Source organism: Lissotriton helveticus, chromosome 3_1 (genome assembly GCF_964261635.1).
Source record: "Lissotriton helveticus chromosome 3_1, aLisHel1.1, whole genome shotgun sequence".
Classification (NCBI taxonomy): Eukaryota; Metazoa; Chordata; class Amphibia; order Caudata; family Salamandridae; genus Lissotriton; species Lissotriton helveticus.
Genome location: NC_136061.1, coordinates 1727042974 through 1727061830, shown reverse-complemented (window position 1 = coordinate 1727061830; position 18857 = coordinate 1727042974). Strand labels below are relative to the sequence as shown.

The following is an 18857-nucleotide window of genomic DNA, read 5'->3' as shown; positions in this document are numbered from 1 at the left end:
CACAGCGGGACACACTCTGGACCTGATCTTCACAGCCAGCCACAGAATCAAATACAGCCACACCTCGGAGATCACCTGGTCCAATCACTCAATCGTCCACTTCTCCATCTCCACCACCCCCACACCGCCACCCCCACCGCCACCGACCAGACCAGCACCGCCCATAGGAGCTGGAGCAAGGTGACAGAATATTTATGGGCCAACACCCTCAACACCTCCCTCTGGACACCACCGCCGACCTCAAGGTCGCCGTCCAAAATTTCAACACCTGGATCACCAAATGCACAGCCCTCAAACCTGTAAAACAAGGAAGACCCTCCAAACACACCAGCTGGTTCACTCCTGAACTAGACTCTCCAAATGAAATTGCAAATGACTAGAAAGAATCTGGTGCACCAAAAAAACACCCAGCGACTGAGCCAACTTCAAAGTAGCTCTCAATAAATATCACATATGCCTGAAATATGCCAAAAAGGAAACCCTAGCTACCCACCTCAAAGCTAGCTCCAACCATAGCAAGAAACTCTTCAGCATCATCAAAGACTTCACCAACCCCTTAGTAACCGAGAACATCGTAACTCCCTCGAAGGAGCTCTGCAGCACCCTTGTAGACTTCTTCTACAACAAAATTGCCATAATCTACGAACACTTCGACCAGCGACCAACATGCTGCACCATCGATGAACTTCTCAACAGCAATGACTCCACCTCAAACACTATAATCGCTACGTGGGATCAGCTAACCACACAAACCACTTCTACCATCATGAGCTCCATCCACTCAAGAGCACCCCCAGACCCCTGCTCCCACCACATGTTCACCCTGGGGAACACACCTGTTAGACCTGGGACCATTGGCGTGGGTCTCCCTTCTTTTTTTTGCTGTTGCCTCTTATGTTTTTGCTTGTTTTAGATACTTTTGGGCACTGTGCCACTGCTGTTCAGTGCCACAGTGCATGTGCTCCCTATGGTAAATTGATGTATGGATTAGTGACTCCCTGATTGGCTTGATAGGTTTACTTGTCAGACCCTAGTACAGTGCACTGCGAGTACCAAGGACTTGTAAATCAAACCTGCTGGTGGGCTTGCAGCACTGATTGTGCCACCCACCAGAGCAGCTTGTAAAGTGTGTCTCAGGTCTGCCATTGCAGAGCCTGTGTGCAGGCTGGTACTGCCATGTTGACTGGGCAAGTACACCCATTTGCCAGTCCTTGAACCTTCCATTTTATACATATTAGTCACCCCTAAGGTAGGCCCAAGTGCAGGGTGCATAGTAGGTAAAAGGTAGGACATGCCCTGCTGTGCGTGGCATGTCCTAATAGTGAATTACAGCCATTTTCGTTTTTCACTATTGCAAGGCTACCTGTTCCCCATAGACCAGAATGGGCAGTTTGATTATAACATCTTATAATCCTAACTGACTCAGGGAACTAGGTAGAAATTCGAGTTTAGTATGCCTGAACTCAGAATGATAAAATACATCTTTTAGTGAAGTAGGTTTTAACATTCTGTGTTTGAAAATACCACTTTTAGAAAGTAGGTATTTTCTTGCCTAACTATTCAAGCCTGCCTCTGCTAGGTTGTGTATTCCATGTCTGGAGTTTGAGTGACAGGGGCTGGGGGATTCCAGGAGACAGGGTGAGTCAGCACAGGGCTGAATAGAGAGATCTGCATGCAGATGGGACGGAGGAGTTGCACCTGGGACCTGAATAGGGCTGTGCCGTTCCTCCACAATGCTAGCTCCACCTCCTGTGGTGCGTCTGATGTCCCTGGCCTATACTGTGAAAGGAAAGAAGGAGTCTTGTCAACAAAGTGCTCCAGGACTGACCATGACTGGTTTGGAATAGGCAAAGGCCTCTCTGCCTTAAGAGAACAAAGGGAAAATGAGTATAAATATTGGGACCCAGACCCAAGAACTTTAGATCACTTCTGGGAATCACGACGAACCTTTGCTGAGGAGGAGAACCAGGAAGCTGAAGGAGGAGACTACCCCTGTGCTGTGTGTTTGGGGGTTGGCCTGCAGTGGTTGCTTCATTGCCAAAGAAAGGAGAAAAGGACTGAGTGCGCTTTTTATCAACTTGAAGAAGAATCTCCAAGGGCTTTAACTAGAGCTTGCCTCCTACCTGAAGTTTCAGGGATACAAGACTTCACCAACCAGCTCTTCCCTGAATTCCCTTGCTGGGAATTGAAGTGCCTGCTGTTGTTCTGGGCCTTCTGAGAGTCTGCATGTCGCTGGGAGCTGGAAGCACGATGCAACGACGAGAAGTGTGTCACTGCTGCAGCAGCTGTCGTCACATGGCCGAAGAAGCGTGCCGCCGCTGCCGCTGTCATCATCGCATCGCCGAAGCACAGCGCATCACCGGAGATGCGTGCCTCCATTGCAGAGGCCGACTTTGCATCACTGGAGAAGCGCGTCGCAGGGCCTGTCGTTGCTCCAAAGATCAGCGAGTTTCCGCACAGCCGTCGGGCGTGCACACATCGCATCAACGTTGTCACACCGTAACCAAGACGCCATTTTCTCGCATTGCACCGGAGAAGAGTATCACCTCACTACACAGTAAGGAAGCAAGCATCAACTCCCCTGCGCAGCAGTAGGGATCCAACGCATCCACTCCCCTGAGTGTAAGAAGCCGACACATCACCTCCCCTGCGACCCTTTTGTTTTCTTTGCGTTACGCATTCAAGGTACATTGAGAGTAAAGTGTCGCATTTACAACTTGAGAGTACTGAGCTATTTGATAACATTTGAAAGTCTATTTTTGAGTACAGTCTTGTGGATTTTTGTCGTTTGGTCTTGTGTTAAGTCTATATAAAATACTTATTTTTATAATACAACCTGTGTAGTGTCCATCTGGAGTGTTGTCACTGTATTAGTGTATGTGTTCACAAATGCTCTACACACTGCCTCTAAGATAAGCCTGCCTGCTCGTGCCAAGCTACCAAGGGGGTGAGCAGAGGTGCTTTTAGGAGTGTAGCCCCAAATCTAACAAAACCCATCAGTAAGGAACTCATCACCATCCTCAACTTATCCACCACTTCTGCCTTCTTCCCAGAAGGATGGAAACACGCAGAAGTAAAACCTCTTCTGAAAAAAACCTGCCGCTTACCCAGAACTCAAGAACTACTGGCACATTTACCTGCTCCTGTTCCCCACTAAAGTCCTGGTGTAAGCAATAAACAGACAACTCTCCAACCACTTAGAGATCAACAAACACCTAGATCCATCCCAATCGGAATTCCGCGCTAATCACAGCACAGAAACCACCCTAATAGCCACCACAGATGACATCTGATCTCACCTAGACCAGGGAGAGACCACAGTTTTCAACACTGTGTTTCACTACTCTTACAGAGCGTCCATCAGATGGGGATCCAAGGAAATGCCCTTAAATGGATTGCTACCTTCCTCATCGGGAGAGACTAGAGTGTACGCCTCTCGCCTTACACCTTACGCCTTATGTATTGAACCTTGTTCGATATATACATGCCCCCCTTCACCACGCTGGTCAAATCCTATGGTTTGAACACCATACCATATGCTGACGACTCTCAGCTCATCCTCTTTCTATCCTCAAACCCCCTCACACAAAACCAGGAATGACTCCTGATGGCCAGCGGAACTGAGCTCCTCGCCCACTCCCACAGACCACACCAGAAACCTCGGCATCATACTCGACAACAAGCTCATTTGGAAGAAGCACATAAATGTTGTCTCCTCAGCCTGCTTTCTCACCCTCTGCATGCTCTGGAAAATATTCAAATGGCTCCCCATCAACACCAGACGCACCGTCACCCAAGCTCTCATCACCAGCCGCCTGGACTCTGGAAACTCCCTCTACGTGGGCATCACCTCACAACTACTGAGCAGACTGCAAATCATCCAAAATGCTGCAGCCAGGCTCATCTTCGATATCCCGAGAAGAGCCCACATCCCCCCCACCTCAGAGTGTTCCACTGGCTCCAAGTTTAAAAAAGGTGCCAGTTCAAACTGCTGACCCATGGCTACAAGGATCTCACAACAAAGGAAAAGCCTACCTCAACCACAGACGAAACTTTCACTAACATGGCAGACAACTACGCTCAGCCTCCCTCTCCCTTGCTTACACGGTCTGCTTCCGCAGAAGCGGCGGCCGCACCTTCTCCTACCTGGCTGCCAAGACCTTCAGTGGCATCCCACTGTACCTCTGGACTGCATCCACCATCCATAAGTTCAGAGATGGCCTTAAAACCTCGGTGTTCAACTAACAACTCCCAGCAGCTGCCCCCACCTAGCGCCTGGATACCCTCATGGGTGATGAGCAGCGCTCTATAAATCGCTGATTGCTTGATTGAGTGACACGCTTAAAGGCGGAGGCAGGGTAATTATTAACACCATCAGGCTAATTTCTCCTTAGGTTGAGTACCCAGCTGGATCAAGGTTGCTTCACTGTAGGTGTTCATATTTCCCTTTATGAACGTGTTCAAAGGCGAAAATGCTTTTGTTAAATTGTATTGACACTTTTTGTGGGACAAATCCTTTCTCTCAGTCACTCTGTATACAAGCAATTGATGCTCACAGGCACCTCTACACATCTCCACAGGGCTGCCAGAGGGACATATCACAGGACAGACCCTGCATTCCCCTTGCTTAGAGGTCATAGCTGGCTGACAATGTTGGGAGAATAGGATTAGAGAGGGAGGAGGAAAAAGAGGGTGAAGTGGAGTAATAGGGAGTGGAAGAGAAGATCCAGGATGTTGAGGAGGAACACCAGGAGGAGGAGAATTGGGTATAGGAGGCGGGTGATGGGATGGATCAGGAGCAGGTGGAGGACTGGGAGGAGGATGAGCATTAGGACCACCAGGAGGAACAGAGACATCAGCACCAGAGCAACCAGGAAGATTGAGAGCAAGATCAGAGGACCAGGACCTGAAGAATCAAAACCAAGAAGATCATAAGCCACTCAAACCAGAAGACCCAGGAGGAAGACAAGGAGGACTAACCTCAAAAGGACTGGGACCAGCAGGCAAAAACCCTTATAATCAGGCCTAGGAGTGTCATGACCAGGAAGAGCTGGACCAGGAGGACCAGGGCAAGGAGTACCAAGTGAACTGGGAATTGGTTTGGGTCCAGCTGTTCCCCTGGTAGTCTTGGTCTTATTCTCCTTTTCCATGATGCCCAGGTGAACCAGGAAGACAAGTAGGATAAGGACCAAGATGATCAGCAGGATCAGGACAGGAATAACCAGGATAGGGGGAGAAACAACCAGGAGGAGAAGGAGGGCTAGATGAAGAAGCTCCATCATGAAGACCATCATCAGAATAATCAAAAACAGAACAAGCAAGACGAAGAGAACCAGGACAAATAGGAGGTGACCCATGAATATGAAGGGGAGTTCAGAAAGGAAAAGGAGTAGAATCAGAAAAAGGAGAAGACAGATGACCAGGATCAGCATGAGAGCCAAGGTTACTGAACATGGACCACAAGCAGGTGCCAAACCAGAACCACCAGAATGACCAGGATGGCAGCACTAGAAGGGTCAAGATGGCAATTATTGCCACATCCAGGATTTCCAAGGGCAGGACCAGACCCATCACCACTAGGACCACCAGGAGTGCTAACAACAAGGGGATCAACACCAAAATGACCTGGACCAGAAGGACTAATGAGTAATGCTAGGGATAAGGGGAGAAAAGAGTGGATCAGTAGAAGATGAGACACCTGGAAGATTAAGAGGGTCAAGACCAAAATATCCAGAACCAAGAGGAAGAAACGTGAGAGCACTAGATCCACCAGGAGAGCCAGTGGGACCAAGGCCAGGTTGACCCCGAGTGATTCCATGACACATGTATTATGACACAACCTTATTCACAAAGGTCATGTTTCTTCTATTTATTTTCCACTTATTAATCTTTTGCTACATCCCCTTTAGAGCGCCCCATCTTTATCAGCCCACTTGAAGTACTGGCATTACCTTCACGACAGTAACTGCGAGGAAGATAATGCTGATGCAGATTCGCATTTTGATTGACTTCTGCGGCGATAGGACTTGCTTGCTTGGAAAGTAATTCTGAAAAAGAAAACAAGAAGAACCTTTTGTCTAGCTGAACAGTACCTGTAACATAGATGACTGGGTTGGGCCCCTAGAAAAAAGACATATATACAAATTGAGGGTCGGAGGATGAACCTTGTCAGATTGACTCAGATATTCCTATTTAAAGGTTAGACCAAAGTGTGTGTTTCAAAAAGATAAGCTAAGAACGTGCTGTGTTAAACTGTAAACTGCTCGCTTGGATTGAATGTTATGGGGATTCAGGTCTTCCACGTTTCTACCTCCTACTTCCTGTTCCTCTGCCCTCTCCCAATCCATCTGCCCCTCTACGAGATACTCTTTTCCACCTCTCTTGTTCTCCTTCAGCACTTATATGAGGTGTGGCCTAAAGCACTATATAATATTTGAAATAACATTTGCATCTTTGCAAGTCAACACATAAATAATGCCTCGGCTCCTACAGCAATTACGTTTTGCAATGTGTGCAATATGGGTACAGTAAACATAAAAAAAACATACACATGAAGAATAAGAATGTGAATCTTTGTTAGGGAAGTCAAGGAGGACTACATTGATTCCTCTGTGACCCTCAGGGTGACATATGTCAATCAGCGCCGCAATTGACCTACCATGTGGTTCATACACCTGAGGTTGAGGTACGCTGGGATTTCCATGTAGGAGCTGCACAGGGTTAAGAGGCTGAGGGTGAAGTCCACTATCTGCATGGCTGTGAAGGAGTCTTGCGAGGATGGACCCGTCTAAAGAAACAAAGGAAATACAACAGTTTGTTGGAGCTTGGGTTTGTGGGCGATGTGCAGGGTGCTACAGGCCTGTGTGAAGCCCTGTCAACGTTAAACAGGCCATTCCATACATTCATTGCCCTTGTCCTGTATGCAGCAGTGTAAGGCAGAGACCATGGGCCCTTGCTGAAAGTCTTTGAGGACGGCATCAAAACATGGAATATTTATGTATTTGTTTGTTTATTGATTTATTTACTTCAGAGTTGTTCATAGCGCCCACTAGGCCTGAGTCTTCAGAGCGCTTTACAAAAGGGACAGTGCAAGTTACATAAATCACGATAAGCATGAGCACATAAAGAACAGCAATATAGTCCAGCAAAATGGCTATCACAAAAATCCTCGGGAAATTTGATGTATAAATAATTCAGAAAGCTCAAGGGAATGAAGCAGAGTTAGGGTTAGTAGACCACTGGGGGGAGGGGAGAGGGATAGTTGAGATAAAGCTTAGCCAGTGGATGAGGAGGGAGGTAGGCGCTTGGATCAAAGGAAAATGAAGCTCAATGCAATACGGCATTCGGGAAACAATTTCGGAGTGGATCAAGATATGGGAGGGCCAGCACTCCGAAGAATCAAGGAGGGTGGGGGTTAGCTCAGAATCTATCTCACGAACAAGAGGGATTTTATATCTCTTTTGAAAGATTCAAACACGATTTTGGCCTAGATCTCTTGGGGAAGCAGAACTCCACATTTTGGGGGCGCCCTCCAAGGAGCTGATGATAATTTTGTGTTTCTTATATCTCAGTGGTTCAAGCAGGAGAAAAAAAAATCAGATGACCCCCCCTCCACCTCCCTTTGGGCTCACTTGTATGTAAAAGTATCTCATGAATATTAATTATGGGAAACCTGACTGAATGACTCTTCCATACTCGAGGAGCGTCGGTGAGAAGGCCCCCAGAAAGGGCATGCTAAATATCCTGTACTTGTTTTTAAGCTGAACTGTTGAGATATTTATGACCAACAACATCTGGCAGAATGTCGGTGGGAACATGCCATGTCCCAATATTGAAGGCTTTAAGTGGGCCTCGTCCAGCCGCGGCTCAGCACCAGCAGGTCTAAAAAGCAGGTGCTGAGACGAGTCCTTATCGAGCTCTCCATGTTTGCCCTCACCTTCCGAGTGAAAAAAAATCTTCACTCTGCAGCAGTTCCACCCTTCACTGCCTTTGCTGTAACTAAAGAGACTCGTTATAGTTCTTTCACAGTCTCATAATTTCAGAACTGAAGCATTTTCAATATTATATACAATAAAGCCATAGTTGTTGCTTTTTTTTAAATGCAACTAACAACCATTGACAAAGCCTATAGTTCTGGTTTTTGTAGGTGTAATGTTACATGTTGCACTATATATCTATCTGGATGCAATGACAGAAACAGCAAAATACCAGTTGGTCAGCACAACATGCTAAACTTAGATTTTTAGCTTAAGTGTCTTTAAGCCATGCCCTTAATTACATCGGCCATGCCCCTTTGAGAGACCGCCCAGTTTTTTCATCCTACTTAAAGCCCTGGGTAGCTCCTCCCACTGTGATGGTTACCATGGTACAATGCTGTTCCACTTAATAGCATGGATGATAACATGATTGTTCTAATGCAACCCGTTAGGGGTTCTTACCAAGTCCTGCAGCGTACTGAACTGCAGGTTGGCCGAAAGCTGTATGTAGGTGCTGCAGACGGTGAGGGTGTAGAGGAGGAAGTCCAGGACTTGTAAAGCAACAAATGGAAGCAGGAATCTCTCCAAGTTCTGCAAGGGAGCAAAGTACAGTGTTGTTAGAGCTTCTCTGGTGTTGATTTATGCACATAGGGCTAGATGTAGGTAATTGAAATTTACAGATTCTAAAATACCGAATTTTACCGATTCGGTATTTTAGAATCGGTAAATGCTATGTAGATGAATATTCAATAGTATTACCGAATCCATCCATCCAAAAATTCTTTATTTCGGCCAATGAGACCATAAAAGATTAGTTAAAAACATTAAAACTTTTAAAAAACATTTAAAAGACATCCAGATACAATAAAAACCTAACAAGGTTCGTCCCATAGATAGTTCATTTCCCTGAAGGGTCTAAACACGAGTACAATTTCACTACAATTCATATCAGTATTCGGCCTTTTAGTATTTTCCCCCTTGTCTGCCACATGGCAATTATAAACTTTGCAACTGCAAAGACAATGTGGGACAGGGTACTTGTCTTCAGTATTCTGTATGATTGTAAGTAATTTCTTATGCCCAAGTTCCTACACAGAGGCACTAGCCAGTATTTCCTCGGTCTGGTGTAGGCCGGGCAGAAGAACAGAACGTGAATTTCTTCCTGATCATGGCTATTGCACCCAGGACAGGTTTTTTCATCCCGCGTTGTCCATTTGCAAGTAAAAGTTTTCAGGGGCAGGGTGCCTAGCCTCCATTGGATGAACAATTTCCTTGCTAAAATGGGGAATATGATGTCCATAAAACCTTCAAAATGATAAGAATTTTTGGAATCCAGGAAATGTTCGGTCAGGGTGCCGTTATTAGGTGCACACACCAGAGAGACTAGACTTTTCTCCTTGAATGTTTCCACCAGTCTTTTACGAGGGACCCTTTGACAGCCTCTTTCAGGGTCTTCCCATAACTCGGTACGATTCGGTATTTACCGAATCGGTATTTTTCGGTAATTCACATTCATTCCTATGGGCCCGAAGGCCCATAGGAATGAATGTGAATTACCGAATCGGTAAATACCGATTCGGTAAAATAGGGAAACATTCAAGGTTGGCAGGGTGTCACATTGACACCCTGTTGCACCCCTGAATAGTGCTTGTGTGCACATGTTGCACACATACATGCCCTAAGGGCATGTATGTCTGTCACATGGCACTGTGGAAAAAGTACAGATTTGCATTTTCAAAGGTATTCGTTATTTACCACCAACTAATAGTTGGTGGTAAATAACGAATCCTTAGAGCACATGAGCACTCTTAAAAGTGCTTCCAACATGACATTTACCCATTTGGTAAATACCGAATCGGTAAATACCGATTCGGTATGTACCGAATCATCCCCTACATAGGAAATGGCCCAATACCGGTCGGTAAGCCTGAAATTTACCGAATTTCGGGTTTACCGTCCGGTAATGGGCCACCTACATCTGACCCATAATTATTTAAAAGATGTATAAACTGTAGAATATCTCTACATTGAAGGTAAATCTGAAGTCAAAAAATCTGAAATGACTACATCGGTGGTTCCATTGCATCACAGGCGCTGAAGAATGGAATATCGAGTAAGGAATATCGAGGTACCAGAATATAGCAGCCAAAATATTGGGGACCAATAGATCAAGGAGGGAAGTATAGATACGTAAATATAGATTTGTATGTATGTGGTATTTCTATAGTGCAAACCTAATACACACACACACACCTCCTTCAGTTGTAGGTGTTTTCGGTTCTATCACCACTGTCTGAGTTTCTGGCACTTTTATCTCTCTCCATTTCATCCAGTCTGCACAAATTTGTAATTATTATTGATTAGTCAAGTGATGCATTAAATTATCCTGTTTAACCTCCAGAGGGTAAATCCCCTCAATCAGTCAAATTGACTCCCATGCCATAACCCAAAGGTAGAGATTCTGCTGGAGTGCCATAATCCTCCCTGGAGCAAGCTTTGCACACCTTCTCAAAATGGGTCTGGCCAGGAACCAGTGATACTTCTGGCTAAGCCCCAGCTATCCCATTGCACATTACAAATCGTTTTCAATGTTACTAATTTACTTGAAACATTAAAGGTGGATCCTGACATCAGCAGGATTTAACATTTTGTTTAATTCCCCATCAAATACTGTTTGCCAAAAATTTGGAAGTGAATTTATCCTGCATGTAGAGTAGTGATAGGCGTCAATTCCAAGCCCCGCCCCCTTCGTACATTATGCTTATGAGTTAGCGGAATGTGTCTAACTAATTACTTGCATTTACATTTATGTTCTCATTATTCAGTTATTCACTTATACGTGTGATATCATTTCAGTGTTCTTAGCTTAGCATGTGTGCCACCATTTTGAATTATTTCTCTCTGCGTGCAAACTGCACTTGCTCATTCCCCCTCCCGTAGGAATAGGAATAATTCCTCGTGTCAGCATATATTCATTTCTTGGTTTACTGTAGCTGAAACTCCTGCTAGCGAAACTCCTTATCAGGCCGTTCTCATGTGCTGGAGATGTAGCGGCCTGGCTCTGTGTCCTTGGGAGATGATAACAAGTGTTGCTATTGCAGGTGCAGATGCCTCTTGTATGAGGCCATTGTCCACACTCTTGGGGGACCAGTACTTTTCCATTATGGGCGTGTTTACTCTGCCTTCTCGTAATATAATGTATCACTATGATGGTGTGAGGCAGTCCTTCTCGGCACACTCTTAGGGGTGAGGTCGATATAGGGCCCTCTCATATGGGAGTTTGTGGCCTAATAAACTTGCTTTGTTTATTCTTCTCCACTGTCCGGCTGACTTATTTTGGGTAACTATATGTGAGTGAGGTAAGTCACTCGGGTGGTATTTAGCCACGCTTATCAGATGGCGCCCGAACAGGGACTCCGCGATTAGGACCTTTCTCACCCGTAAGTGGGTAGCAGAAGTCCGGAGACCCCCTGGTCGGCACGGTGGGTCTGGGTACCCACTTTGATGCCGAGCTTGGTTCTCGCAGCGCTGCCCCACCCTGCTGATCGGAGGAGGTCTCGGTCCAGGATCCTACGCCGGAGTCCAGAAGGCGGAACTTTGGAGCTGACCGTGTTGGTCCAGGCAGCCGGAAGTGGAGAACGGTAGAGGTCGGTACCGCGCACGGAAGGTAAGTGGTCCGACTGGTGATTGAAGGAGCCGGAGTGCTCCGTGAGACCGGTGTGTCTCTGGTGATTGGAGGAGCCGGTGTGCTTCTGGGGCTAGTGTGCTCCGGGAAACTCAGAGTGCAGATGGCGCTCTGACAGACTTGATGGAGATTGGGGAACGTTGGTTTGTAAAAATCCGACTGGATAGTACTGCGGGTTGGTGAGCGGCTTGCTACGTGAGGATTTTGGGCTCACCCGAACACCTAATGTGGTGGTTTGTGGGAGAGTGCCGGGTCCCGCGCGGTGTGGCGCCTGCCGATTTGTAGTGCTGCCCGGGAAACGGATTGGTTTCCCAGTCTCGGAACAGCGGGTGTGTGCTGTTCAGTCTGCGGTAGGGTCCAGGTTTCCCAGGACTTGGTCGACGGGCCTTGTCTCATTTTGGTAACACGTGTTTTGGTGCGAATTCTATGTGATAAATATATGTATATTGAAACTGTGAATTTTTGTGCCGTTGTGTGTTTGTAGGAGAACAAGATGCCGTGCTTTAGTAAATTGCGGTGTTTTGGGTGTTGTGATGAGGTTTCAGATGTGAGATTGGCTAAGAGCCAACCCGCCCCGGCGGAGGGCTCTCCGAATTTCGACATGTATGTCAAGCATGGCTTACCTCCAATTTTGTTTTCCTCTTTGTGGCATAAGTATACAATGGATAATGTGGATTTACAGTGGCCTTTACTGGGCTCTTTTGATGCAGTAAAATTAGATTATTTACAAGACAAATTGTTTGCTAGGCGCAGCCGTCAGAGTATGTTTGATTCTTTGCGAATGTGGCAGAAGGAGGTACGAGAACGGCAGATGAGGGAGGAGAAGGTAGCTCAGAAAAGATCGGCACAGACCATGGCGCAGAAGGCTAGGGAACACACTAAGAAAGAGAATGAGCTGCGAATTGAGCGCGCAGATAGGCGTTTTAGGTTATTGGATAACAAGTGTTATGTGGTAAAGGAAGAGGACATAGATGAGATGGAAGATATTTTGAACGCCCGACCCCCTCCCCCATATGCTCCACAGCCCCTGTACCCCGTGCTCGGAGATTCCGCCTCACAGGCGGTGGTTTCAGTTCCCCAAGTCAGTGCCCCTCCCTTGTCCGGTACACCTGTTTCCTCTACAGGGGGACGTACTTCCCCCTCTACCACTGCACCCTTGCTCCCTTTCTCGGCGGCGAGCCCTGCGTCTGCTGCGCTATCCCCGGTGTTCTCTGCTGGCCCCGCTATCCCCACTGTTTCTGCCAGCGCCACCCCTCAGAGCGCGTTGCGAACACCTGTTAGAGGAGCGGAAGGCGGACTATTTACTCAGGTACGGAAGTTCATTACGCGTGCTAATGTACCACTAGATGAGAAGACCATGGTAGCTAATCAGGCTTGTCAATGGGCCAGGAATAATATTTATTCATTAGAGGATATTTGGTCTACTATGAAGGATTATGAGCCTTTGATGCAACAGCATGCTTTGTGGCACATGTCAACGACACTAATAGCGCTATGGGAGCAGGGATATGGTGGTGAGGCGCCAGCGATTCTTCGCGATATTAAGACTCATGCTTATAAGGCTAATACTGGAGTAGCGGAAGTGCTCCGTAGTTTGAGGTACTTGTTGGAGTACAGAAATGAGCTAACAGCTACAGGTGAGACCCATTTCCCCGGGATACATCCGATGCGTGAAGTGCACCCTATATTTCACCCTGAGGTACCTGAAATAGTAGACCCGACTACCAAGGTAGTGACTAGAGCTCGTATAGATGCCCATTTCCAAGAACAATGGGTGTATACACCCTGGAAAAGGAGCGAGGTATTAGCTCTGAAGGCGCAGTTACCCGACTCGAGAAAAAATCCAACGGCTTATTACAAAGAATTAACGGAGGCAGCTTCCTCAACAGTCATGACATTAGCAGACATTGAACTATTTTTTGGATTATTGGTTCCCGTGGACGTGTGGAGACAGGTGAAGGGTTCGGAACATAGAGAGGAGTTAGGCGGTACTTGGGAAGAATTTACGGATTGGGATAAGGAACGAAAGCCAGGTGAGAAGCCGAAGCCTGAGATATTAGCATTACCCGGGCGTACAATTAAATATATGCATTCACTCATTCCTCCCAAGAAGGTAGATTGGGATAAGTTAACGGCTTGCAGACAGAAGAAGGATGAGGCAGTTTCAGATTTCTTCACTCGTTTTGAAGAAACATTTATGGATTTTAGCGGACAAGATATCTCTCAAGATGGAGGGCTATGTCTTTTTGTCAACAGATTCGTTACGAATCTGCTGCCAGAAATATCGGCCCGACTGCAAGCGTTAGAGAGTACATGGACAACATCTACCCCCTCAGGAATTTTGAGCATGGCCCAGTATTATGAACATAGAGAGAATGAGAATAAGGACAGGCAAGAAAAGAAGGCGAAAGATTTGAAGACAAAGGTTTTGTTGCAGCAAGTAGCGAAGGGCAGAGGACGGGGTGCCCCGCCCGTGTCGGGTGGTCGAGGAAGTAGCTACGGAAGGGGAGAGAGAAGGGAGCGTTTGGGACCCAACCAGTGCGCTAACTGCAAACAGGAAGGGCACTGGTGGAAAGACTGTCCACTGCTACGGTCCCATACTGGACCTGGCAGAGGACGGGGTCGGGGAGATGCGAATAAGGATACTAGACAGTCCGAGGAGGGCAAGAGACCGGGAGGAAATTATTTTGACGGAGGGAAGGATAGACAGCATTTTCAAAGGGAGGACGATGACGGCAGGGATAGACAGTTCTATAGTGATGCGTATGCTATGGATGATTTCACGGGATTTTCCTATAACTAGGATAGCGTAGGGCAGAGTGTGGGACCTGTTTCTGTGGATGTTGATCAACGTGGGCCTTATGTAACGGCAGACTTGTCGGGATCCCATCAGAAATTTTTATTGGATACAGGTGCTACGAAAAGTTCTGTAGCACGTTCCCAAGTTCCAGGGGCGGCTCTGTCTGGCAAGACTAATATTTCAGTGGGGTTCTCTGGTACCCCGGTGGTTAGCCCCATCTCTAAGCCCTTGCAACTTACGATTGGCCCCTTCACTGTTGACTCCTCCTTCCTCCTGACTTCGAATTGTGGTGAGAATTTACTGGGTTTGGACTTGTTAAAAAGGCTGCATGCTACGATTTACTGTTCCCCGGATGGTGTGTACCTTACGATGGGTCCTTCTGTCGCGCGTGCGCAGCAATGGTTTTCAAAGGACGAGCCCCTCCCGGTTGAGTTCAGGGATGTCCCCCCGAGTCTGTGGGCCAGTAGCGATACCGATGTGGGAAAAATGGACATTGCACCGGTGTCCATAAATGTTAAGGTGAGAGCGAAGCTACCTCGCATACCCCAATACAAGATATCTAGAGATGGGGAGAAGGCTCTGTTGCAGATTATACAGGATTTGATTGGAACAGGGGTAGTCGAGGAAACGGACTCAAATATTTGTAATAGTCCAATACTTCCAATACTTAAAAGACCCTCAGGTGACGCAGGTGAGAATACACCTGATGTCTATCGTTTTGTGATTGATTTACGCCACATTAACAAGGTCGTTGAACCCCAGTACCCAGTGGTTTCTGATATTACTACCATTTTGACTATGATACCTCCCTCAGCTAAATATGTTTCGGTGCTGGACATTAAGAATGCGTTCTTTAGTATACCTGTACACCCAGATAGCAGGTACCTCTTCGGATTCTCATTGGCTGGCCGCAGTTTTAGATTTTGTAGAATTCCTCAAGGCTATACAGAAAGTCCCAGTATTTACAGCCAAGCATTAAAAGCACAGTTAGATGATTTGGAGCTCCCACAGGGAAATGTCTTGCTGCAATACGTGGATGATATTCTCATCGCCTCCGACAATGAGGAGGGGTGCCGAGAGTCTACTGTTAAATTGTTACACCATTTGGCTTGTAAGGGACACAAGGTGTCTCTCCCTAAATTCCAATATTGTCGACAGGAGGTCACCTACCTCGGTCATCTCCTATCGAAGGACGGGAGAAGGCTGACACCGGAGCGCGTCAAGGCGATAACTAACATGGCAGTACCTAACACACAACGAGAGGTGCGCGCATTTCTGGGCATAACATCGTACTGTCGCCAGTGGATACCTAATTATGCTTTACTAACAAAACCCCTGCTGTATCTGACTACAAAAGAGGTGCGCGAGCCCCTACCTTGGACACCTGCATGCCAAGAAGCGTTTGAGTTACTAAAGACTGCTCTATGTTCTGCACCTGTTTTGGGAACACCTAATTACCAGAAGCCTTTTGTACTCTATGTGCACGAGGCGGAAGGTTGCGCGTTGTCTGTCTTAACACAAGATTTTGGAGGGAAACAGAGACCGTGTGCTTACTTCTCTGCAATGCTCGACAACGTGGCAAGAGCGCTTCTGAGCTGTCTAAGGGCTACAGCGGCTGCTGCAGTCTCGATAAGACAATCGGCAGGGCTCGTACTGGGTTCAGCTCTTACGGTAATGGTACCACATGCGGTGGACATTTTGCTAAACAGAACACAGACGCAGCATTTAACTAGCGCTCGTCTGACTGGTTATGAGATGACACTATTTGCCCCACATGTAACGATAAAAAGATGCGCTACCCTGAATCCAGCCACACTGCTGCCTCTCCCTTCAGATGAGAAAGATGGTGAAGTGCATGACTGCCTGTTCCGAACAGAGGAGGAAACAAAAGGGAGAGTAGATTTGACGGATAAGCCCCTAGATGACCCAGACGGAGAGTTGTATGTTGATGGGTCTTGTTTTAAACTAGCGGACGGTACCACAACAGCAGCATATGCAGTCACGACCTTACAAACAGTGGTGGAGACTTCTAGAGTCCCGTACAACTCAGCTCAAGCTGCAGAGATAATAGCGTTGATGCGTGCATGTGAATTGAGTGAAGGATTGGACGTGAACATTTATACTGACAGCCAATACGCCTTTGGCGTGGCTCATAGTTATGGAAGACTGTGGGCAGAGAGGGGATTTTTGACATCACACGGACAACGAATTCAACATGGCCCATTGATATTGCGACTGCTGACAGCTCTAACGTTTCCCAAACGGCTAGCAGTAATAAAGTGTAGTGCACACAAAGCGGTGGTTGATGACGTAGGGCGGCGGAAACGCGTTTGCAGATCAGACGGCTAAAGAAACTGCCAGGAAAAGACTCCCGCGAATGTTTGTGGCTGGACCAGCTAGATGGGTACCAGACGTTAACATGTTTGCAGATACTGTACAGAGTGTGCGGAACATACAAGAGAAAGTGACTGAGGAGGAGCTGAAAGAATGGAAGAATGGAAAGGGACAGTTGGACTCGGATGAGTGTTGGACGGATGTAACAGACAAAAGACGATGGTTGCTCCCAAATGCATATGTCCTCCCAGTGGTGACAATGGCTCATGGACCAGCTCACATAAGTGCCAAGGGAATATGTAAATTATTAGACCCAGTGTGGAGTAATAAAAACATTTCCAGGGTGGCCACACGTTTGGTACAACAGTGCATGATTTGCTTACGACACAATCCTGGGAAGGGAACACCCGTCCCTGTGGGCAATTTCGCACCCCCAACATATCCCTTTGAAGTAATACAGATGGATTACATTGAAATGGAAAGAGTGAACAACTTTAAATACGTACTTGTGGTGGTGTGCGCATTCAGTAGGTGGGTGGAGGCTTTTCAAACAAAAGACTGTACAGCCATGTCGACAGCTAAGATGTTGATTAAGGAATATTTTAGCAGGTTCGGGTTACCTAGAGTGATCTGGAGTGATAACGGTACATCCTTCAATGCTGAACTGATGAAACAAATATGTAAGGGATTACAGATCTCTCAAAAATTCCACGCAGCCCTACACCCACAGGCTGCGGGTTTAGTTGAAAGATTTAACGGTACACTGAAATTAAAAATGGCCAAGATACAGGAGAGTACTGGGCTACGCTGGCCAGACGCTCTTCCCCTTGCTCTACTCTCCACACGAGTTACAGTGAATTCCAAGACAGATGTTTCTCCCCACGAAGTTGTATTTGGCAGACCAGCCAATGTGTGGGGAGTTCCTAGACCTAAATGCTTCTCAGAGATAGAATATCCTATGTTGACAGACTACTTGTATGCTTTGACTAAAGATCTCCATTCTGTTCACCAGCAGGTAGCAGACACCCTGAAGCCGCTGCCTGAGGGGCCCGGCCACGGCATCAACCCAGGGGACTGGGTCGTCGTCAAGAAGTACCAGCGGAAGTCCTGTTTGGAGCCTAGATGGTCTGAGCCACGGTTGGTGCTGCTCACCACCCGCACCGCACTTCGAGTGGAGGGTCAAAAGGCGTGGACGCATGCTTCCCATGTCAAGAAAGTTCCACTACCTTTACCCTATGATCCATGGGTAAGAGGTGGCATTGCAGATCACGAAACAGAGTCGTTGCCTCAGTATCTTCCCTTCTCTGATGCTTTGTTGATTGGGGAGGAGCACGACGAAAACGCACGGAAGCCAGCCCTGAGTGCGAGTAGCGAGGCTTCCATTGGTCACGGTGCTCAAGCGACCGAAACAACCTCTTTTCAAAACGACCCACCAATTCTGTTCTCAGACCCCGAAGTGCGAGGGAGCACTCGCTATAACTTGCGGCCCAGGAAAGAGAGGCAAATGCACTGAGCACTGGAAGAAGGGCTGAGATAGGGACTAAGAGTGGACTATATTCGATAGGTTACCATAGCAATAGGGATGGACTGCTAAAAAGAGCCCTGGTGCACTTCTGAGACATTGCTGAACGAAACATTAGAGTTGTATGTGGGCCCAAGTTCTGTGCTCCTGAGTCGCTGCAGTTGTGTGACTCCGTCGAGGGAATAGGGTTTGCGAGGTCAAAAGCCTGCCTATGAGGCTTTAACGGACATAGGGAGAACAGCCCATCGAAGGGTGAAGAACCCCTCTGGCCGGTTTTGGAGTGTCTGAACTTTTAGCAGTGTCCCTAGTTTTTGAACTTTTAGTAACCCCGCTCTTTAGGAGACATGTATCCTTTTGGCCGTCCGATCCCAGACGAGGAACAGCCTTTCGCTGCTCCTCGCATACCAGAACCAGATTCACCATGGCGTGCCCTATCACGAAAAAGTAAAATTGTGGTTATTGTGGTGCTCATTATTGTTTTCCTGATAATGCTTGGGATACTGTTTTTCCTGGATAAAGATTACCCCGTACACAAACTGG

General features: G+C 47.1%; 1 protein-coding gene across 1 annotated transcript in view; it reads right to left on the bottom strand.

Moving 5' to 3' along the window:
• The window catches only part of LAPTM5 (lysosomal protein transmembrane 5), a 169040-nt gene that overhangs the window by 32542 nt on the left and 117641 nt on the right, over nt 1–18857 (bottom strand). The window contains exons 4-6 of the mRNA XM_078682518.1: nt 8439–8567; nt 6659–6787; nt 5952–6047 (exon numbers count right to left, since the gene is read on the bottom strand). Coding sequence (XP_078538644.1) covers nt 5952–6047; nt 6659–6787; nt 8439–8567 — 354 coding nt within the window. The remainder of the gene's footprint in view (nt 1–5951; nt 6048–6658; nt 6788–8438; nt 8568–18857) is intronic.